Source organism: Scleropages formosus, chromosome 5 (assembly GCF_900964775.1).
Source record: "Scleropages formosus chromosome 5, fSclFor1.1, whole genome shotgun sequence".
NCBI lineage: Eukaryota > Metazoa > Chordata > Actinopteri > Osteoglossiformes > Osteoglossidae > Scleropages > Scleropages formosus.
In genome coordinates, this window is record NC_041810.1 from 7,911,279 (window position 1) to 7,932,767 (window position 21,489).

The window sequence follows — 21,489 nt, forward strand, 5'->3', positions numbered from 1 at the left end:
AATTTGCATCAATGTTACGGCACTTTCAGTCGTCCTGTTTCTCCCTGAGATGTGAAACTGTAGTCGATAGTATTCATTTTGTCACCTTGAGTCAGTTAAAACTTGGATTGGTCTAAATTTTATGGACAAATAAGCATACATAAGTATAATTTCCTCTAGCAGCCAGATCATGCACTCTTTTTTTTTTTTATCATTTCTGAGTTTTATTGGATTTTATAATAAATAGTTTTCACGCAAGAGATACTGAATTCCTGATGACCATCACTTCATATATTCACTTATCATGACCGGACCTAATGCCGTTATATATGTAAACTTATTACATATACGTAACTATACAATGTTGTCACAGTATACCACAATTTCATGATTTGAAAGGTGTGTCCATAGCTGTATTTACAAGAAATGCTAATAAAAGGCATGATTTTGCCCATTTGCAGACTTCACAGGACTAAGTGTGTTAGAGTTTGGTTTGGTTTGGGAACTTGTCCTTCACTGTGTTCTCAACAAATGGACATGTGCGCATGGGTGGATCATAAGTAACTCTACACCGCGAATGGCTGTTTCCAGCAGTAAAATGCTTTGCCAGTTCTGTAATAGTGTTGGATGGTCTTCTTTTCCATACCCTGGAGCCTCTTAGCACATAGATAGAGACTGGAGGTAAAACAGATCCATATCCTGCCATTCTGAGATATCATCAGCATTTCATGATCCTCCAGCACAACAGAGGTCCAGTCCATGAGGGTTTGTCTTGTCAAAGGTATTTTGAGCATTTTTCTATGGTCCCACATTCACATTAAATACAGGTTGTCTGTAAGATTAACTGTCAGGAGAATCAGTTGTTTAAATATTTAACATCTTTATCAGACCGTAGTGGATTGAAAGCGTGATTATGGGACAGTGAACAGTTCTAGTGTGTGATGTCAATGAATGATCCATGTTGTCTTTGTGTAGCTCTGGACTGAGTTTGTTTTACTGTTTTTGTTTTCTGTTCAACTACCTGTACAGATGTGTGTCTGAAATTAGCACAAAAAGTGTGAAGAGACTGAAATATAATGTAATGCCAAGGCTGTGAGTCAGATAGTCTTTATGTACATGTAAATATTTAACAGTATTCTTTTCTTATGAATTTTAAAATGTTTGGCATCAAAAAGCTGTGAATAACTTGTTTTGCATTCATGCCACAAGTATTTCGTGATCTCTTGAAGCATTTCCTGGAGACGTTGTGAAGGTTTGCCTTGCCATCCATTCTTATGCCTCTTGACTGATGTGGACAAAAGAATACAGCTGACATCAGTTAAACTGAGACGTTTAAAAATTCCTGTTGACTTCTCTAGTTGAGGCAGTTTCATGAAAGACCCCAATGCTTTAAACAGTTAACCGCAGAGACTTGTATAAATATTCCTCCTGAATTCTACCGTTGAAGCAGAGACCGTTTTTTTTTTTAAACAGAGCCAGTTAACCTTGGAGGAAAACTTTCAAGGTTACAAGTATTATCCTCAAGTGCTTTATCTGTACTCAACAAGGGATCAAGGGATCACGTTATACAATTTTACTCCAAGCCACAATATTTAGTAACAGGATTTTCCATGGGAAAGTTATATGATACTGGATAAAGAGGACTGGGCTGTAAAAAAAAATTCTAAAGGGTTTGCTTATGTGATAGATACTGGGTCATACATTCAATAAAATTTGACACTTGATATCTTAACCTTAAGACTGTGTTCTTATTTGGAGTAAATGCAAAAATAGCTGCTTGCTCAGCTCCTCTCTCAGAGCTTTGCTATTTGTCACACATTGCTTAGAGTCTTATTGTGAAGCTGATCTCAAACATCCTTTGATATCCAGCTGGACTTGAGGCTCCTTCCCTGAACAGATGTTTCTGAGCTCTAGGTTTGGAAGAACATCATATTTAAAAGTAAGTCACTTATTTATTCTTTATGAATTGTCAGTTGAACAGTTTAAAGTCAACATTTTAATTTCTTGTTATCTAGTCTTTTTTTAAATAAATATTTGTAGCGTACATATATATGTGTGAGACAGCTGAAGTATTGAATCCTAAATGTTACCTGCACTGATATTTGAAAGTAAAACTTCATCAGAAATTTTAAGTAATTTTATCTTCATTTATTGATTTTCAATTTTACTTACTAATTTAGTCATTTTGACTTGTGCTTGTCCTTTTGAAATATTTTGAAATGTGCTGTACACATGGCACGGTTGCATATGAGCCCAGTTATGCTTGTGCATTTGCTCGTTCTTGTTGTGTTTTCATGGATTTCTCCTGATTTCCTTCCAGTAAATTTAAGTTAATTGGTGGCAAAATGTTTTTAAGTCTGCGTATGTATGCGTAGGGGGCTGTGGTGGTGCGGCAGGTTTGACCGGTGCCTCGCTGTGTGGTGGGTGTGGGGTTCGAGTCCTGCTTGGGTTGCGCGGAGGCTCTGTGTTTTTCCCTGCATTTACCTCTCCCAACATGCAGAGGGAAGGACCTGGCAACCCACCTCTGTTCCTCCCTTGACTTGCCTTGAAACCCACGCGAGTGGTCGCTACGAGTCAGGTTTGACTTGGCACCTTGCATGCATGCATGCATGAGTGAAAGAGTTGTGTGGTGAGTTGCATCCCATCCATGGTTGCCAGTACCCAGAATATGTGCCCTTCCTGAGACTGGCTACTGATTTCTGCAACTCCGTGTGGAAATATTCTGAGAATGTTAAATGCTGAGTCACTTGAGACATTCCTTCCCTCCAGTTAAATTCACTTCATACATGAGCATAACATTCTGCTATGGAATTGTCTGACATAGAGCAGAATCTGTTGTTTCTTTATCAATGGCAAGTCATCCAGGTCCTGCTGAAGCCCAAATCATTAGCAAATGTGCAGTATGACCTTCAGATGTGTGGTGTTGGAAACACTTTTGCTTTACTAGGTTTACTTAAGAATCACATGTCCGCAACTAAGTCTCTTTCTCCTAATGTAATGCACAAATTGTATTTTCTCTGAGATGGATGTCGCGTTAGAGAAAAACGTCTGCTAAATGAATAAATGTAAATGTAAATGTAAACGTAATGAGGGGGCGCAGAGGGTTTGGCCAAGTCCTGCTCTTTGGTGGGTCGGAGGTTCGAGTCCCGCTTGGGGTCCCTTGCAATGGACTGGCGTCCCGTCCTGGGTGTGTCCCCTCTGGCCCCTCCAGCCCCATGCCCTGTGTTGCCGGGTTAGGCTCTGGTTCGCCGCGACCCCACTCGGGACGAGCGGCTTCAGCCAGTGTGTGTGTGTGTGTCTGTGCGTGTGCGTGTGCGTGTGCGTGTGTGTGTGTGTGTGTGTGTGTGTGTGGGAAACTAGGCACAAACTGCAAAGACTGAAATCACACATGAAGGAAATAAATATAAAAATCTCTTTGATTACTTAATTTACAAATGTGTGAAGTACAGAAGGTGCATTAAGCAGGCCAGAATGCATGACAAGGTTTTCATAATGGCCCATTAAAATGTTTCATTCATCCCCCTATGAAATATAGATTAAATTATGCACATTTCTGAGGCACAATTTTGTGAAGTACTTTCCTCCATTGACTTGTTCTAAGGTGGATGTGATGAGAGGCAAGGATGAAGGTGTCTTGCTGTTATTGCATTCAATAATCAATACATGGCCATTACCCACCATTTTTTTGTCTGTGAAGTAGAAGCCTGCAGTGGCTGGGGACATGGGTGGAGAAATTATCTCTAAGCTTAGTGCTTCAGTGATATATGCCTGTATCGTTATGAGAGAGAGAATTATCCTTCCCATAGGGACTACTGTACTTGGCAGAAGATCTATGGCGCAATCCCAAGGCCTATGTGGAGGAAGTGCAGATGCCCAGACCTTACTAGAAAAGTGTTAGGTGACAATTAAATAAATGTATATACTGTCAGAATAACATAGCCTCACTTGGATGGTGATTGGTCCATCTGACACAAAATTTTGTCCGGGTGGACTGAAGGTTGTAAGAGGGGTTCCACCTCATAGGTGTTTCACGCTATGATATAGTCTCACTATAAAGTCACATGATTTCAGAATTTCTTGTGAGCTGGCATATGGCTACGAGACAAGTGTTGGAAAAGCTGCTCTGTCCGAGAACCCCGTTTCCTCCAGGACCTGCACGTCTAGCCGGCCTTCCCAGCCTGCTTAGCACCCCCAGGCTCTCTCCCTACACGCTGGCAAACACAGTCACCCCATTATTTCCTCCAGAAGTGCCCCCAGTGGTTGCTTGCCAACATTTCACAATTTACCCATAATAGAACTATGTACAAGAAACAAATCTTCGCGCCCAAACACGTAGTAATGCGAGTCGTCACAATATGTTTGCAAGTCCAGTAACATGGTATGCATGTTTGTTATGTAAGGGACACCTATAATTTTTTTTTTTTTTTTTTATTGCATTGCAATATTTTAATAGGTCTTATTTGTATTGCAGTACTTTGGTGAGTAGCCAGAAGATGAAAGTCAAGGTTGGCTTATGAGGATGGAAGACCTGGGACCATGATAAGAGTCATGTATTATGTTCAAGTCACAGTGTTTGTAGTCCCCACATGATAGCAAGGTAAACATGTTTTAACGATTATGATTGTTTGGTACACTGTGAGAAAACACTAATTATAATATTTTCAGCTTTTGGCTGTCTATAAAATTATAACTTCAGAATTTTTTTGCAAATTATACAAACAAAACAAATGATAATGAAACGCTGACTTTATTGACTGATGATTTCCAGAAGTACATTTCACAAGAAATTCATATTGTACGATCGCTTGTTACTCTGTTTCATCAGGGTCTTGACCTTCATTCTGCTTCTTTGGCCTTAAATGAATAGAAAAGATTAGTTAGAAAGCATCTTAATCACCAGAACAGTTAGAAACACAGTCGCAGAGAAGTATTAAGAGCTGAACTATGAAATTACCTTGCCAGCATCACGGCTCTTGGCTCTCAGCTTGTTGACCTGAGACTCGGCGATGTCGGCACGTTCCTGAGCTTCCTCCAGCTCGTGCTGTACTTTCCTGTACCTGGACAGGTGGGTGTTGGCCTGCTCCTCCTGTGAAGGAGTCAAACAGCTCGTCAGTGGACACGTTCAACTGTGATTCCTCAAATGAAACAAGTTTACTTTCGGTTTATTTCAATGTCTAAGACCTCAGTTATACATTGTTTGTCAGAAACACAACATCTTACACAGGAAATCAGACTTACAGCTTCCTCAGCCTGCCTCTTGTAGGACTTCACTTTCAGCTGCAGCTTGTCAACAAGATCCTGCAGTCTGGTTATGTTCTTCTTGTCCTCCTCAGTCTGCAGGCAGTAAAGATGGTTGAATTGAGGTTACGGTGCTTAGCCGTTCTTCACCGTACCGTGTTTTAATAAGCAGCGGTAAAATCTTACCTGGTAGGTGAGCTCCTTGACCCTCCTTTCGTATTTACGGACTCCTTTGATGGCATCGGCTCCACGTCTCTGTTCACCTTCAACCTCACTTTCCAGCTCACGCACCTAATACGTAAGAACCCTTCTGTATTTTTCAGATTCGTAGCATTATACTGGTAAATTAGAAAAGTGAAGTGCTAGAAAGTGCAGTGAAAAATGATTTAGCTTCAATTACACTTCAGACGTCCTATCAAACAGTCCACAAGAATCAGTGTCTGCTTTTGGAATTCATAATATTATACTGGCAAACTGGGCAGGAACTGTGGATCAAGCAGCATCTGTTACCCTTGCTTCCAGTTTCTGGAGCTGTTTCTTTCCACCCTTCATGGCCAAACTCTCAGCCTCATCCAGACGATGCTGAAGGTCCTTGACTGTGACCTCCAGGTTCTTCTTCATCCTCTCCAGGTGAGCGCTGGTGTCCTGTTCCTTCTTCAGCTCCTCTGCCATCATAGCAGCCTGAAATGTTTATTTTTTAATGCATAAAACATTATAGAGTAGAATGTGTTGTTACGTTTCTTTACGTTTTGTTCTCGCTGTCACGACCCCGACCGCGTGCTCAACGATCGCAGCTGTGACTACTCAGGGATACAGGGTATAAAGAGGCTGCCCGGGCACTCCACACTGCGGAACCTCATCTAGACAAGACAGAACTCACGACACTCGCAAGAAAGCCTCTTTCCCTGTTTCCCTTCTTGTTCCCGGCTCCTTACCCGTCCCATTCCCTCAGTTTGGTTTCCCGGTTCCTCGACTCTCAGCTCCGCAACCTCGGCTCTGGTTTTGTCTGCTCCTCGGAACAATGTACGACGATCGATCGACTCCTGCCTGTCCCTGACTATTCTGTTGCCTGCCCCACTACAAGAACATGCACCGGCGTTTGGATCCGTCAGCAGAATCCCTGTGATCAATATGACACTCGCTTTCTGATAAAGTACTGAAAGAAATATTACTCACATCAGTGATGGCTTTCTTGGCCTTCTCTTCAGCATTTCTCGCTTCCTGAATGGTGTCTTCAACCTCCCCTTGGATCTGAACAAGGTCAGCTTCAAGCTTTTTCTTGGTATTAATGAGACTTGTATTCTGGAAGAAAAAGAGTTATGTTGATTTTTATTGCTTCTGATGGCGTTGAAATAAAAGCTTGAATGGAATGTTGACTCATTACAGAGAAACTGACATAGTTACCTGGGAGTGCAGTAAACTGACACGCTCACTGGCATCAACCAGCTCCTGCTCGGCCACTTTGCGGGCTCTCTCCGTCTGCTCCAGAGCAACTCTCAGCTCCTCAATCTCAGCCTGCATCAGGGTGTTCCGTCGTTCCACCATAGCAACCTGCTCCTTCATGTCCTCCTGTCCTCTGATGGCTTCATCAAGGTGCAGCTGGGCATCCTTGGGGACCGAAAAGACATTTTTAAGGAATGGCTTCTTATAAAACATACTGTGTTTTCATTGGATCTCACAGAGGTACAATTACAGACATACCTTGAGCTGTCCCTGGACGTTCCTCAGTTGTTTCTGGGCCTCAACAGCCTGGCGGTTGGCGTGACTGAGCTGGATCTCCATCTCATTGAGATCTCCCTCCATCTTCTTCTTGACTCTCAGAGCATCGTTCCTGCTTCTGACTTCAGCGTCGAGACTGCTCTGCATGGAGTCAATGATTCTCTGACTGTTCCTCTTGATCTGCTCTATCTCCTCATCCTTCTCAGCGAGCTTCCTGTCAATTTCTCCCTTGACCTGGTTGAGCTCCAACTGGATTCTAAGGATCTTGGCTTCCTCATGCTCCAGTGTGCCCTAAACAGGTGAATGAATAAGAGATATTTAGAAAAATATAGGAATCAAAACAAAACTAATGGATTTTCTGTTAAAAAAGAGGGTTGTTAGAAGAACAAGACATATTCTGAGTATCTGAAATGCAACATACCTCAGAATATAAATAGGTTAGCTTTAATTCATACATTTATTAATTTAGCAGACGCTTTCCTCAAAAAGAATATGCATCATATATACGTATGATTTATATATCACATACAGTATATGTATATTTATCAGTAAATGCATTGTCTGTCTGAACTGCTTGTCCCACACGGGGTCGCGGGGAGCCGGAGCCCAACCCGGCAACGCAGGGCGTAAGGCTGGAGGGGGAGGGGACACACCCAGGACGGGACGCCAGTCCGTCGCAAGGCATCCCAAGCGGGACTCAAACCTCAGACCCACCGGAGAGCAGGACCCGGTCCAACCCACTGCGCCACCACGCCCCCCATATTCATCAGTAAATGTATGCTTGTAATTCATACGTATATGTTTAACACTGAAAACAAGAAGAATAAAACATACTTAAAGCATTTGTAACATAAGTTACCCCAGTATTATGCGCTAGAATAGATAAATACAAAGAATAATGACAGAAAAGAAAATATGAAGAAATGCAACAAAACATACTTTGAGTCTTTGTAAGATGAACTACCCCAGTATTAAATTTCTTATATTTGAAGGCTTACCTCAGCTTCTTCAAGGGCAGTTTGTATTTCAGACTTCTCAGTCTCCACTGTCTTTTTAGCCTTCTCCAGCTCATGAATGGTCTTTCCAGTTTCACCAATCTGTTCAGTCAGGTCTGAGATCTCCTCTGCAGGGAAAACAAGAATATTGAAACTTGCTCAAGAGGTCAATTTGGGGCAATAAATGGATTAATTCCAATTGTTCAGTAAAAGAACTGGATTGATTTTAAACATCAGTCAGTTGCACATAAAATAATTGACACTCTTCATTAATATGTAGTAATAAGATGTAAGTACGCTGCAAGTTTTTGTTCTCTCTCTTCATGGTCTCCAGATGGTCCAAGGTTTCTTCGTAGGAGTTCTTCATCTTGAAGAGCTCAGTGCTGAGAGAACGAGCCTCTTTCTGAGCTCCTTCCAGCTCTGCCTGGCTTTCCTCGTACTTCTGTTTCCATTCAGCCAGAACCTATAGAAACATTAGCAGTAGAAGGAATGAGAAATGAAGAGTGCTTGAAATAACTGTAAAAGCAAAGACAAATGGCGCTACTGTCGGAATTCAAAAATGACAAAGTAGTCCTAGAATAGGATTTAATTTACCTTGTCAAAGTTTCTCTGCTTCTTGTCCAGGTTAGCAGCCAAGGCATTTGCTCTTTCCACGTCAATCATGAGATCCTCCACTTCACCCTGCAGCCTCTGCTTGGTCTTCTCCAGAGAGGCACACTTGGAGTTCACAGCTTCAATAGATTCCTCTGCATCTTGCAGACGCTGGGCAAGCTTTTTCCTTGAGAGAAAGTGATGTGTTCATGTTATTTGTGTCACTCTCACCGATTGTAAAGTGTAGCTATAAAACTAGTGCATTTACTTGGCCTCCTCAAGCTCCTCGGTGCGCTGGATGGCATCGGTTTCATATTTGGTTCTCCACTGAGCCACTTCGCTGTTGGCCTTGGACATTCCACGTTGCAGTTCAGCCTTGGCCTCCTGCTCTTCCTCATACTGCTCACGGAGCAGGTCACAGTCATGGCGGGCTGACTGCAGAGCGTGGGCCAGGGCATTCTTGGCCTAAAAGTCATTAAGGGTGAATAAATATGAGTGAGTAGCTTTTCTTTCATCGTCTTTTCATATTGTTTTTCAAAGCATCCAGCATGTCCGTGGAAGAGAACATTCAACAATATTCCGTTCCGTCACCTTTACTTCCTCTTCAATGTGCCTCTTGAGCTCTTCGATCTGCTGAGTGTAGGCCTGTTTGCCTCTCGTCAGCTGAGAAACTAGAGCTTCCTTCTCTTCCAGTTGGCGACTGAATTCACCTAAACAGATTAAAGAGTGTTACATTCTTTTTATTTTAACGGTGCTTTTTGTTTATGAAGTGCTTTTCAGTTCTACTTACCATTCTCTGTCTGAAGTCTGGCTTTTTGTGCACTAATGTCATTCAGCTGACGAACATTTTCGTCATTCTTGCTCTTGAGTTCACTCATCTGATCTTCAAGGGTCCGGCACATTTTCTCCAAATTAGCCTGTTAAAATGTGTAAAATACTTAATATAGAAGTCTTGCATGTAATCAACTTATGGAAATTGGAATGACACATGTACTCCACATACCTTTGATTTGGCAACAGCCTCCATGTTGCTGGATAGATCGTCGATTTCCATTTTGTATTCACTCTTCTCCTTCTCCAGTTTCTGCTTGACACGCTGAAGGTTGTCGATTTGTTCTCCCAGCTCTGCCACGCTATCGGCCTGCTTCTTGCGAAGAGCGGCAGCAGTGGCCTCGTGCTGTAGGGTGGCCTCCTCAAGATCACGGCGAAGCTTCTGGAACTCAGCTTCTCGTTTCTTGTTCATCTCAATCTGAGCAGCAGTTGCCCCACCAGCCTCTTCAAGTCTCTCACTGATCTCTTCAAGCTCCCTGGAGAGATCAGCCCTCTGTTTCTCCACCTTGGCCCTAGCAGCACGTTCAGCTTCAATTTCCTCCTCCAGCTCTTCGATACGAGCCTGGAAGTGCACGATTTTGACAGGTTAGCATACAAAATTTTTTATTGTCACAAATTGTATTTCAGGACATGAAGAATATACCTGGAGTTCTTTAATCTTCTTCTGTAGTTGAGCACCAAGTGATTGTTCATCCTCAATTTTGCTAAGAAGCTGGCTTGTCTCAAAGTCCTTCCTATAGATATAAATCAGGCGGATTTACGAGGGTTTTTGTTCAGGAATGTTTTGATATTTTAAACGTTTTTAACCTTTAAAAATTTCCTTACTTCTTGATCTTCTCCTCTGACTGCTGTTTGTCATTCTCCAGATCCATTATGGATTCCTGGGCCAGTTTCAGGTCTCCCTCGAGCTTCCTCTTGGCTCTCTCAAGGTCCATGCGTAGCTTCTTCTCTTGTTCCAGAGAACCCTCCAGCTGTTACAAAAACAGGAGCTGAATGCTTCTATACCTTCTCACTGCATATGTATAATTAATAACAGTTTTTTGTATATGTTTGGTACTTACATCATCCACTTGTTGCTCAAGTTTGGTCTTGGCTTTGGTCAGAGTATTGACTTTGTCTTCTTCTGCTTGAAGATCATCTAGGGTCTGCTGGTGTGCCTCTTGGAGGGCTTTCTTCTCCTTGGTTAACTTGGCTATGGCCTCATCCTGGGCAGTCATCTCCTCTGTCAGGTTTTTAACCTGTAATAGAGTATTTTGTGTTTGTTTAGAATAACTCTGAATTGTAAAAATGTAGTTATGGATTATTGATTATATGTTAACCTTATTTTCTGTGGCGTGTTTTTCCTTCTCCACTTTGGCCAAAGTCAACTCTAAGTCATCAATGTCCTTCTTCAGCTCAGAACATTCATCCTCTAGTTTCCTCTTCTTGGCTGTCAGCTCAGCATTGATTTCCTCCTCGTCCTCCAGCCTTTCAGTGGTCTCTTTGAGTTTTGCCTCAAGCTGGATCTTACTTTTGATCAGGCCTTCACATCTTTCCTCCGCATCTGAGAGATTTTCCACTTCCTGAATAGAAAATGAAGTTGAAAGGTTTATTGTATTGATTGGGCAACAATGAGTGTTTCTAAGTGTAAATACGTTTTTTAATCTCGTGACATTATCAGCGGAGAATCTATGGCCAACACTGCTGACTGCATCCGAATGCTGTCCTACCGCTTGCACTTGAAGCTGCAGGTCATTCTTCTCTTGCAGCAGAGAAACCATTTTCTCCTCAAGCTCCTTCTTCTTAGCCAGAGCTTTAGCTAGTTCCTCCTTGGTCTTTTCAAACTCCTCCTTCATGTTGGCCATTTCCTTCTCAGCTTCTGCACTCTTCAGAAGAGGCTTGATCTTGAAGTACAGCTTCATCCATGGCCAGTGTTTCACATTCATGAATGAGCGGATGTTGTATTGGATAGAATAAATGGACTCCCTATATTTAAAATAAAGATACAAAATGTTTACATTTTCTACTGTATATACCTTTCATGGCTTATCAAATTGGGGAAAAAATAGATCTGAGGTTTTTCCAATTCAGTAAAGTTTTGCAAGTGACACTTTACTAGGGATGCAAGTGGATTCAAGTTCAGTTTTTTTTCTTTTTTTTTTTTGCCTGTGAACAGGTGCTAAACTTCAGAAATTAAATTTTTATAATTTTCTGTGTGCAGGTCATACCTCCTTTCCATCATCTTCACAAACTCCCTCCTCATGACGTAACCTCGGCACAATGCCTGAGTCATAGTGACCAATGTTGCCAACTTCTCATCTCTCATCTCCTCCAGCTGGCCCAGCAGACCAGCTTTGAAGAACACCTACCATCAGATAAGTTAAGTATCACTCAGTAAACTCTCTCACTGAGCAAAACGTGTGTGAAACAACGCGAGTGAAACTGTCAATATCTACATGGGCAAGGAAATATCATCACTGGCTCACCTTGGTGTGTCCAAACTTGTACTGAGTGTGGTCCACATCAATTGACCCCAAGAGTTTCTCTGAAGCCTTCTTGTTGTCGATGAACTGTCCCTCAGGGATGACACTGGCATTCAGTACTTTGTATCTGTAGGAGGGTTGATAAAGAGAAGAATTTCTATTTATGATTTTGGATAAATTTGTGTTCAGTATTCCTAATTGAAAAGCAGTTCCTGTAGAATTTTTTAGCAGATTCTTAGCCAGCAGTTACATTCAGTAAGTTTTGGTCTCCTATAGACCTCACCTTTGTTTGAAGTCACCGTAGAGGATTCTGCTGGGGAATCCCTTTCTGCAGATCCTGATACCCTCCAGCACACCGTTACACCTGAGCTGGTGGATGACCAGGTAGTTCTCCATGAGACCTAGGAGATGTTGTTAATGGTTTACATGGAAAAGAAGTAGAATCAATTTAGTGTTTAACTATATAGACAGTTACGGTAAGGAGCGCTGGACCTACCTGGTGTCTTTGTCTCATTAGGAATTAAGCAACGTACGAAGTGAGGGTGGGTGCTTCTTAAGTTGGTCATGAGCTTGCCCAAGTTCTCCTGTAGGATGTAAGATGTGTTTTTGTGTAATTATGACCTGTGTACACAACTGATTAGGAGTTACGAAGATATTAAATATTGAAAAAATTAAGCTCATTAATGTAAGTTTACCCTGAAGAGAGCAGACACAGTCTGGAAGGAACCACCCTTCTTCTTGCCCTTCTTGCCGCCAGCCTCTTCATACAAATATATTTTTTGTTAGAATTACATAATTATTTGCATTTGCTAATGTTCGATGTGGTCAGGGTAATTACACACACACACACACACACACACACACACACACACACACACACACACACACACACACACACACACAGAGACAGACAGACAGACAGACTGTCTGCAGCGAGCCAGAGCCTGGCGCAGGGCTGGAAGGGGAGGCGACACAGCCAGGACGTGACACCAGTCTGTCACAAGGTACCCCATACGGGGCTTGAACCCCAGACCCATCAGAGAACAGGCACAGGCTAAACCTGCTGCACCACCACACCCCTCAGGGTAAGATAGTGTGGACAAAAATTTGTGAATTCTAAGCAGAGGAAGAAGTGTTGTTGTTTACTTATAGAGGCTGCAAGCTTTGTAAGTTGGTTTAAATGTGTTTTGTATTATTTAGCTACAACTGGACAAAACAGATTATATCAACAACAAGCAAATACAAGTTGTACCTTCTGCTCCAGCATGAGCCGCGTACAAATGAGCCAGAAGTTTGAGTGCAGCCTTCTGGTAGAGCTGCACTACAGAGTCGTTCAGGGGGTCCTTGTTCTTGTCCAGCCAGCCGACGATGTTGTAGTCCACTGTGCCGGCATAGTGCACCAGGGAGAAGTGGGCCTCTGGTTTGCCTTTGACAGGTTTGGGTTTCTGGAAGCAAGCAGCTTTGCCAAGATGTTGGTCGTACAGCTTGTTCTTGAAGGTAATGTCTGTAGCCTTAGGGAACATGCACTCCTCTTCAAGGATGGAGAAGATGCCCATTGGCTGTCAAACAGATAAAAGTTTGCGTAAAGCTTTATGAGGAGTGACAACATGGGATTTCTTTCATAACTGTTGAATGCCATGTCACGTACCTTCTCAATAAGCTCAATGCAGGCAGCCAAGTCCATACCAAAGTCAATGAACTCCCACTCAATCCCCTCTTTCTTGTACTCCTCTTGTTCCAGAACAAACATGTGGTGGTTGAAGAACTGTTGCAGTTTCTCGTTGGTGAAGTTGATGCACAGCTGCTCCAAGGTGTTGAACTAATTTTAAGACAAGGTAAAGTTTACTGATTAGATATGCCTTGCTTAAAATGAACATTAATTAACTATTTTGAAGCTACCAGTGAAATCCACTCACATCAAAGATCTCAAATCCAGCAATGTCCAGGACACCAATGAAGAACTGTCTCGGCTGCTTTGTGTCCAACATCTCATTGATGCGAAACACCATCCACAAGAACATTTTCTCATAGACAGATTTGCAGAGAGCCATAGTTGCATTGTTGACCTGATTGTGCAAAATGGAACAGAAGGTTTTTCCATAGTCTTTCAAGTCTGAATATTTGTTGTTTGTTTTACATTATATTGAACATATCAGTGTGTGCACAGCTACATAGATCATGGTGAATATACAGGATATTCTCTACCTGAGGTACAGTCTGCCCCTTGGTGACAAACTCATTTCCGACCTTCACTCTGGGGTAGCAGAGAGCTTTCAGCATGTCAGCTGAGTTCAGGCCCATGAGGTAGGCGATTTTATCTGCCACTGAATTACAAAGAACATGTGTTTGCTTTTGCTCTTAAATTCTAGGTGGATTTCTGTTTGGTCTGGGTTATTTTGTTATTTACCCTCAGTGCCATCAGGCTCAGCCTGCTCCTCTCGCTGCTTCTGCTTGAACTTCATGTTCCCATGATGCATCACTGCACCAGTCAGTTTGTAAATGCCTATCTTCTCCTCAGCATTAAAGCCCAAGATGTCAATGGCAGTCTAGGTGATTCAAAACACATCACTTTACAAGCTGTGCATTGATAAAAGACAGTATAGAAAGCCCTTCAGTTGTAGGTCTACTTACATCTGTGGCAATGAACTCTTCCACATCATTGATACTTTTCACAGTGATCTCGCCTTGGCTGATCATGGGGTAGTCGTAGGGGTTGGTGGTGATGAGAAGTGCCTCTGCAGAGATTTTCAAAAGGAACGTTGAAACATTAAAGGGTCTACGTTGGAGACACATAAGAAGTGATTTCCATTTCACATGGAGTACCTACCGAGCAGCTCTGGTTTGTGGCCAGTCATAAGCTGATAGAAGATGTGGTAGCTTCTCTCAGCTGACAGCTGGAAAGTTACTCTTGACTTTTCCAGCAGATCTGTTGGTAGGAATCAATTTTTGTTTTACATTTATTTTGTTGGTGTCTCCGGATAAATGACTGGCAAAGAAAATATGGGATAAAAAGACTCACAAGTTTCAATATCAGCGGAAGCCAGTTTTCCTGTGGTTCCGAAATGGATTCTGATGAATTTACCCTAGACGTTAATTGAAAGTAGAGGGTGTTATAGAGTAATACTGTTTTATATTGTAAAGTACTCTGTATATTGACGCAGCAAGTAGTTTTAATGTTTCTCAACTTACGAAGCGAGAGGAGTTGTCATTCCTCACAGTCTTGGCGTTACCATATGCCTCCAGCAGTGGGTTCGCCGCAACGATTTGATCTTCCAGAGAACCCTGAGAGAAGATAATGCAGTATTCATAATTTTGTCATGCGACAACTGTTTATAGTCATAATGAATTCTGCCAGCACCATCGTGTTGCGCATGGGATCATGCGTCAAACATGTCAAACATCAAAGTTGTCTATGGCAACCACATTGTGCGACACTACCACCATCATCAGAGACTCATATGCTCCCGCTGCCAGAGTATCCTGGTTTTTCCTCGTCCGTCAAACCATCCATCCTGTTTCAACTTCTCCATGAGACTCTGGAACTTCCAGTCGGTTGTGGGGAAGGCTGACTTCATATACCTCCCATCTCTCACTTTACCTCCTGGCCCTAACTGAAACCTGGATCACCTCAGACAGCACAGTCACACCTGCAGCCCTCTCCACTAACTACTCTTTTTCCCACACCCCTTGTCCTTCAGGTAGAGGTGGAGGCACAGGCCTCCTCATTTCTCCCTAGTGGGAATATTCTGTTCTCCCTCTCCACCTGCTTGACCTGTCCTCCTTTGAATCGCATGTCGTCTCTATCAGTGCCCCAATCACTCTTTTTGTGGTTTATCACCCCCTGGCCCTCTCGGCTGCTTCCTGGATGACCTCAAAATCTTGTTGAGCTCTTCTTGAGTCCACAGGACAGTGCTCCATTGATTCTCCTTTGACATCTCACCATCCTAGTCCCCTGCCACTCACAAAGCTGGCAATTCCCTTAACCTTGTCTTCTCTTGTAGCTGTGGCTGTCCTGTGCTCTCTGCTACTCCACTGCATGTCTCTGATCATTTCTATATCTTCTTCCAACCCTGCCTCACCACTAATCCTGCTCCTTCTTCTACACCCATTGTCATCTTCTGCCATAACTTAAAATCTCTCTCGCTTTCCTGCCTTTCCTCTGCCACACTGTCTGCTCTCCCTTCTGCTGCACAGTTCTCAGCTCTATCGACAGATGGTGCCACTAACATTTTCCTCTCTGCTCTATCTTCCTCTCTTAACTCTCTCTGTCCACTAACTTCCAGACCAGCACACCCCAGTGCCACCCCATAGCTGACTGATACATTATGTGCTAACAGGACCATACTCTGGGCTGCAGAGACACGATGGTGAAAATCCAAGACTCACATGAACCTGGATGTCTACAAACAACTCTTAGCTACTTTTCAATCTGCTGTCTCCAGTCTGTCTACAGTCTGCAACTAAAAAAAAAACCACACAGACTCTTAGCCACCTTCTCATTCCTACTGTGCCCTCTGCCTCCCCCTTCTCCTTTGCTTTGCTTTGTTTTTCAGAGACAAAATCAATGCAATCAGGGACAAATTCTCAGCATCATCCTACCCTGTTTGCGCTGGACTTCCCTATGAAGTCATACTCTCTGAATTCAAGCCACTGTCAGAAACAGAAATCTCTGACCTCCTGATATCACATACAGCCACCACCTGCTTGCTGGATCCAGTCTCATCGACACCCCTACAGACCATTTCCCTGCAACTCTCCGCCTTTGTCTCCAAGATCATCAACTCCTCATTCTCCTCTTGCTCCTTCCCATCTGCCTTCAAAACTGCCCTCATTTCACCTCTGGCAAAGAAACTCTCTGGATTCTAACTCAGTCCAAAACTTCATGCCAGTCTCCCTCCTCTCTTTTCTGTCTAAAACTCTGTCTAAAACTTGACTTGTAATCAACTATCTGAATTGGTGGTCCCATGCAGAAAAGGTAAAGCACAAAGGTTCTCAGTTCTGGCTCCATTGTGGTGGAATGACCTCCCCTTCTCACTCAGAACTGCTGATTCTCTGTCCACATTTAAAAATGGTCTTGAAATTCACCCTTTGCAGACCCTCTTCAACCATAATCACTTAAGTTCATGTAAGGTGAAATGTTCATGCACTATAACTTTAAGATCATACCCGGATAAGCCTTTACACAGCTACTCCTGTCATGTAATGCAAATGTTTATATGTACAGTATCTTCCAAAAAAATTCTCGGAAGGTGATAAGGTATCATGGATATTCTGATAACGTTTTACGTAGCTACTCGCGTGATGAAAATTGGTTCATATGTAGAAAGAAACTAACTGCACCTAAGTATCATGCGTTTGCATCTAAGTTTCTTTTCCTGCTAATATAATACATACGTTGTATTTTCTATGAGATGTATGTCACTTTGGAGAAAGCATCTGCTAAATGAATAAATTTAAATGTCGATGCGGCGGACTGGCGTCCCATCCTGGGTGTGTCCCCTCCCCCTCTGGCCTTACGCCCTGAGTTGCCGGGTTAGGCTCCGGTTCCCCGCGACCCCGTATGGGACGAGCGGTTCTGAAAATGTGTGCGTGTGTGTGTGTACTGTAACTGTCTCTGACCTGCATTTTGCCAGGCACAGGCTCTGCTTTCTTTTGTCCAGAAACTGCAACTGTCGCAAAGTACTGGATGACACGTTTGGTGTTGACAGTCTTTCCAGCACCAGATTCTCCACTGAGGATAAATAGACACAATAAATGGAAATTAGGGCATGCAAAACAACAGAGTAGATACTCCATAAATGGACTTTCTTCAAACCAAGGTGAACTGGAGAGTCAGACCCTAAGATATTTTACTCAATATTTTATTTTTTATGCTCTTTATGTGCCCTTTTTTATCACAAAAAGGTTACTTTGCTCAGTTGTTAAAGCAAGTAGTGGTGCAAATACTTACGTAATCAGGACTGACTGGTTTTCACGATCTGAAAGAGGGATAATACTGTTTAGGGAATTCATAAACAAAATTTGGCAGGATTTCAAAATGTCAAAGATTTTACAGGTGTTATTCTCACTTTTTTCTTACCTGTGAGCATGAACTGATAGGCATTATCAGAGATGGAGAAGATGTGTGGAGGGGCCTCAATTCTTTTCTTGCCTCTATAGCCAGCTACAACAACAGGATCGTACACTGGGAGCCACTTGTAGGGGTTCACAGTGACGCAGAACAGCCCAGAGTAGGTCTGGAAAAGAACAAATGGACAATTACTCTCTTCGGTATTACTCTTTAATATATACATTGATTGTTTTGAATTTATGGAAAAACTCACGTAGATCATCCATGCTGCATAACGCTCTTTGAGGTTAAACAGCACAGAAGGTTCATTGAGGTGGGTCATCATGGCCATGTCCTCCATTTTGTCAAACTTTGGAGGGTTCCTGGGGTGGATGTCATCCTCCTTAACAGTTAGTGTCTGTGAAAAGGCAACATTGTGAAATATCACAAAGAGGTTATCACTTCCTTCAACAGTTAAAATACTTCCCTTCTTTATCTTGGAGGTCTAATTTATTAGAAGATGGATTCTCTTGTTGAACTACTTCTTTTGTGAGCATTAAATTGCATAATGCTTCTCATGCAGAGGAAATTACAAGGGAATAAGTTTTACCCTTGATTTCAAACACTTTACCATGCTACATAGAAGTCCTCTGAATTGCGTGTTTTCCGGTTTACTTACTTGCCCGTCATCAGTCTTAACGGTTGCTTTGCCACCCTCTTTGCTCACGAGTGTACCTTTGACGTACATCTCTTTGGGTTCAGCCACAAAATAGGCTGTTTTGGCATCAAAGGGCTTGTTCTGGGCCTCAATCCTCTCTCTCTCTGGCTTCCGGAGGAAAACGGCCGCCGGGCCATAACACTCCATCTCTGCGTCCGTGCTCATGGTGGCGCTTCACTGAAGATTCAGAAAATAGAAGTGGATATATGTTGAATCTTTAAACCTCATTTTATATACATAAACCACACACACACACATTTTCAGAACCGCGTGTCCCATACGGGGTCGCGGGGAACTGGAGCCAACCCGGTAACACAGGGCGTAAGGCCGGAGGGGGAGGGGACACACCCAGGACGGGACGCCAGTCCGTCGCAAGGCACCCCAAGCAGGACTCGAACCCCAGACCCACCGGAAAGCAAGACCGTGGTCCAACCCACTGCGCCACCGCACCCCCCTTACATAAATTACATTACTTGTTATTTATTTACATTTTTTTGTATCAATACTACTACTTGCTGTATACTCTTATGCTTGTATACTCTGTAAATATTTATGTATGCTGTATTTCTGTGTGAGCTGTTTGTAAATCCTGGAAGAATCTAGAACCAGAGCAAATTCATTGTGTGCATCAGCACACTTGGCCAGTAAAAACTCATTCTGATTCTGATTCATTCTCATTTAATAGCTGCGTTCTTGCATCTGTGGTGGGAGGTGTTTCGCCTCGTTCTGAGGAAGTGTAAAAAAAAACTAACCTGGCGGTGCCCACGCAATCAATCGGTGCTAAAGAAATATCTGTCGGACCATATATGAAGGGTCTTGAAACCCCAAGAACCCTACAGCATCCTTTATGAGCATGACTAGGCAAATATGGTAGCTGTATGACTCTGGGTTGGTAGGATGCAGTAACTGTCTTTCCTTTAAGTAAACCCACTTGTTAACTGTGTCTCTAGGGCAAAAGCAAACATCTTCAAAACGATATCTTTAAGACATTATATGGCCTTATTTTGGAAAACAATAGCAGTCATGTTGTTTTGTCTTCAGACTGGATTTTTTCACTTCCTTCAAATACGTACAGTACATTAAGGGTCTCTAACTTCAGCTAATGAGAATTTTACCAAGCTTAATGAAGTACTGACTAAATATTTCCTGAAATATGCACTATTTTGCAAAACAGTTATATTGTGTAAAAAACACAAATGTGTTATATAATTTATGGAGGTGTTTAACACGTGTGACCTTTTTTTTTGAGAGGTTGAGCAAAAGTTTGCTTAGCGAAGATGCATCAATGATATGTTCTGTGATTTTGTTGGCTAGCATCATTCCTACAAATGTTGCTGTTGTTATTTACCTTGTTGCACACCTGGAAAGAAAGCTGGAACCTGGGCTCTTATGGAATCTGTAACACGGTTGATAAATTGAGTTAGTTTTTTTTTTTTCTCTATTTATCTAAATAACACAGCCAAAATTTCTGCACTGGCATTGAATTGGTGAAACATTCACTTCTTTATATTTATTTGTTTAGCATAAGGTATTTCATCAAGTTATTTGCCTACTATCTGGTCAAAGGTGTAATAACAGTATTCCTTCTAGTATCTGAATGTAACCTTCAAATCCAAGGTCTACCTCATTAACCACAGTTAGCGCTCAACACCTTCACAAACTTCATACTGCAGTTAATATCTTAATAGAGGAATTGAAGAAGGATGAACTGAGCATTTACAGGAAAACAAAACAAAAAGACATTGCTAATGTAGGAAAATTCTGTGGGTGAAAATAAAAATGAAAATAAAAATATGTTCGCCTGCCATGGGAATTTAAGAAATGTTGCAGCATCACAGCATGACCCACTCACCTGAGGTGGATACCAGTCAGTCCTTGGAGTCCCCTGGAGCCGCTGGCTTTATAGAGAGATTTCTGACTGCTCAGCAGAAGGGGGCCTGCTCTATTTGGGCATGTATTTTCATCCACGGACCAGTTACCATACTCCTGTATGATAAGCAGTGAAATTATTTTTAGGTTCTGGTAAATATATGGAATTTATGAGGACAATTTGGCAAAAGTGGTGTCTGTTGTCTGAAATTGTCCCCAGGACTCAAATTTATGATCAGTTTATCATAATCCAAAATACGAATCTCTGTGAGGTTTTATCAAAGCTTCTCATGGGAAGCTTTTACCTCAAATTGTTTTCCACTCTGTATTTTTAGGTTTTCTAAATTGCATTTTGAAATGTTCTTTTCTGCTTTAATGGAGGAAATATGTTATATGTGATATTACATTAAAATGGGGGCTAAAGAGTATCTTTGTCTGCAGAAACAATTATTCGAATAATATTTAATGCGCATTTTTGAAATTTTTTTCACATAATTTTTTGTAAGACGTAATAGTAACCAAATTTTATATGAAGTTTGAAATGTGTCGGTTTCATACACTTTATTGTTCTTTACTTGGCAGGAACATGTGTTTCAAGTGGGGTTCAATATCAATATCAAAATTGGTGCAACACATAAGTGGTTTTAAAAGCACGAGCCGATAATCATATGTAAATCGGCTTAGATGAGTTACGACCCTGCGGTCGTCACACAGCCATCTTATTAATAAAGAGCACAGTGAGACAGATGTGTTTGCTCAAGCGTGAGCAGTGTTAGAGTACAGCTGAGGTTAAGCAAGGACTCCAAGCTCATATTGACAGGCCTGTTTAATGGAGCTCCAAGCTGAAGAAGAGAGTCATTTCTGAGCACAGTTCATGTGAGCTGTGCCCGTTCGCTTGCCATTTCCACTCGACTGTCCGCTGCCACACTGCCTGGTGATGCTGACTACTCCACAAGTGGATATATGAACACTAAGGGTGTCGGCAATTGTCAGGCTGTTAGACATCTCTGTGAATTTCAGCAAAAGCATGACAAATTA

General features: G+C 42.2%; 1 protein-coding gene and 1 long non-coding RNA gene across 2 annotated transcripts; one reads left to right on the plus strand and one right to left on the minus strand.

The window, feature by feature from the left end:
- Positions 1–641: 641 nt before the first annotated feature.
- On the plus strand, positions 642–2,701 carry LOC114910549 (uncharacterized). The gene is made up of 3 exons (XR_003797698.1): positions 642–760; positions 1,849–1,918; positions 2,480–2,701. It is a non-coding gene; the product is annotated as an uncharacterized LOC114910549 (long non-coding RNA).
- A 2,006-nt stretch (positions 2,702–4,707) lies between these two features.
- LOC114909085 (myosin heavy chain, fast skeletal muscle-like) lies at positions 4,708–20,481 on the minus strand. Its single transcript, XM_029252084.1, has 41 exons — positions 20,435–20,481; positions 19,931–19,978; positions 18,544–18,759; positions 18,139–18,282; positions 17,895–18,051; positions 17,766–17,793; positions 17,435–17,546; positions 15,005–15,097; positions 14,835–14,898; positions 14,643–14,741; positions 14,447–14,550; positions 14,223–14,361; positions 14,021–14,139; positions 13,732–13,881; positions 13,464–13,634; positions 13,068–13,374; positions 12,511–12,575; positions 12,312–12,399; positions 12,099–12,216; positions 11,819–11,942; positions 11,561–11,697; positions 11,063–11,318; positions 10,673–10,915; positions 10,415–10,591; positions 10,179–10,324; positions 9,997–10,087; positions 9,526–9,915; positions 9,313–9,439; positions 9,114–9,232; positions 8,791–8,987; positions 8,526–8,709; positions 8,229–8,394; positions 7,935–8,059; positions 6,919–7,227; positions 6,622–6,825; positions 6,394–6,519; positions 5,728–5,898; positions 5,404–5,508; positions 5,218–5,313; positions 4,934–5,065; positions 4,708–4,833 (listed from the first exon to the last, which is right to left on the minus strand). The coding sequence occupies exons 3-41, from the start codon at positions 18,745–18,747 to the stop codon at positions 4,816–4,818; spliced, it is 5,805 nt and encodes a 1,934-aa protein (XP_029107917.1). The 5' UTR covers positions 18,748–18,759; positions 19,931–19,978; positions 20,435–20,481; the 3' UTR covers positions 4,708–4,815.
- Between the last annotated feature and the right edge of the window lie 1,008 nt (positions 20,482–21,489).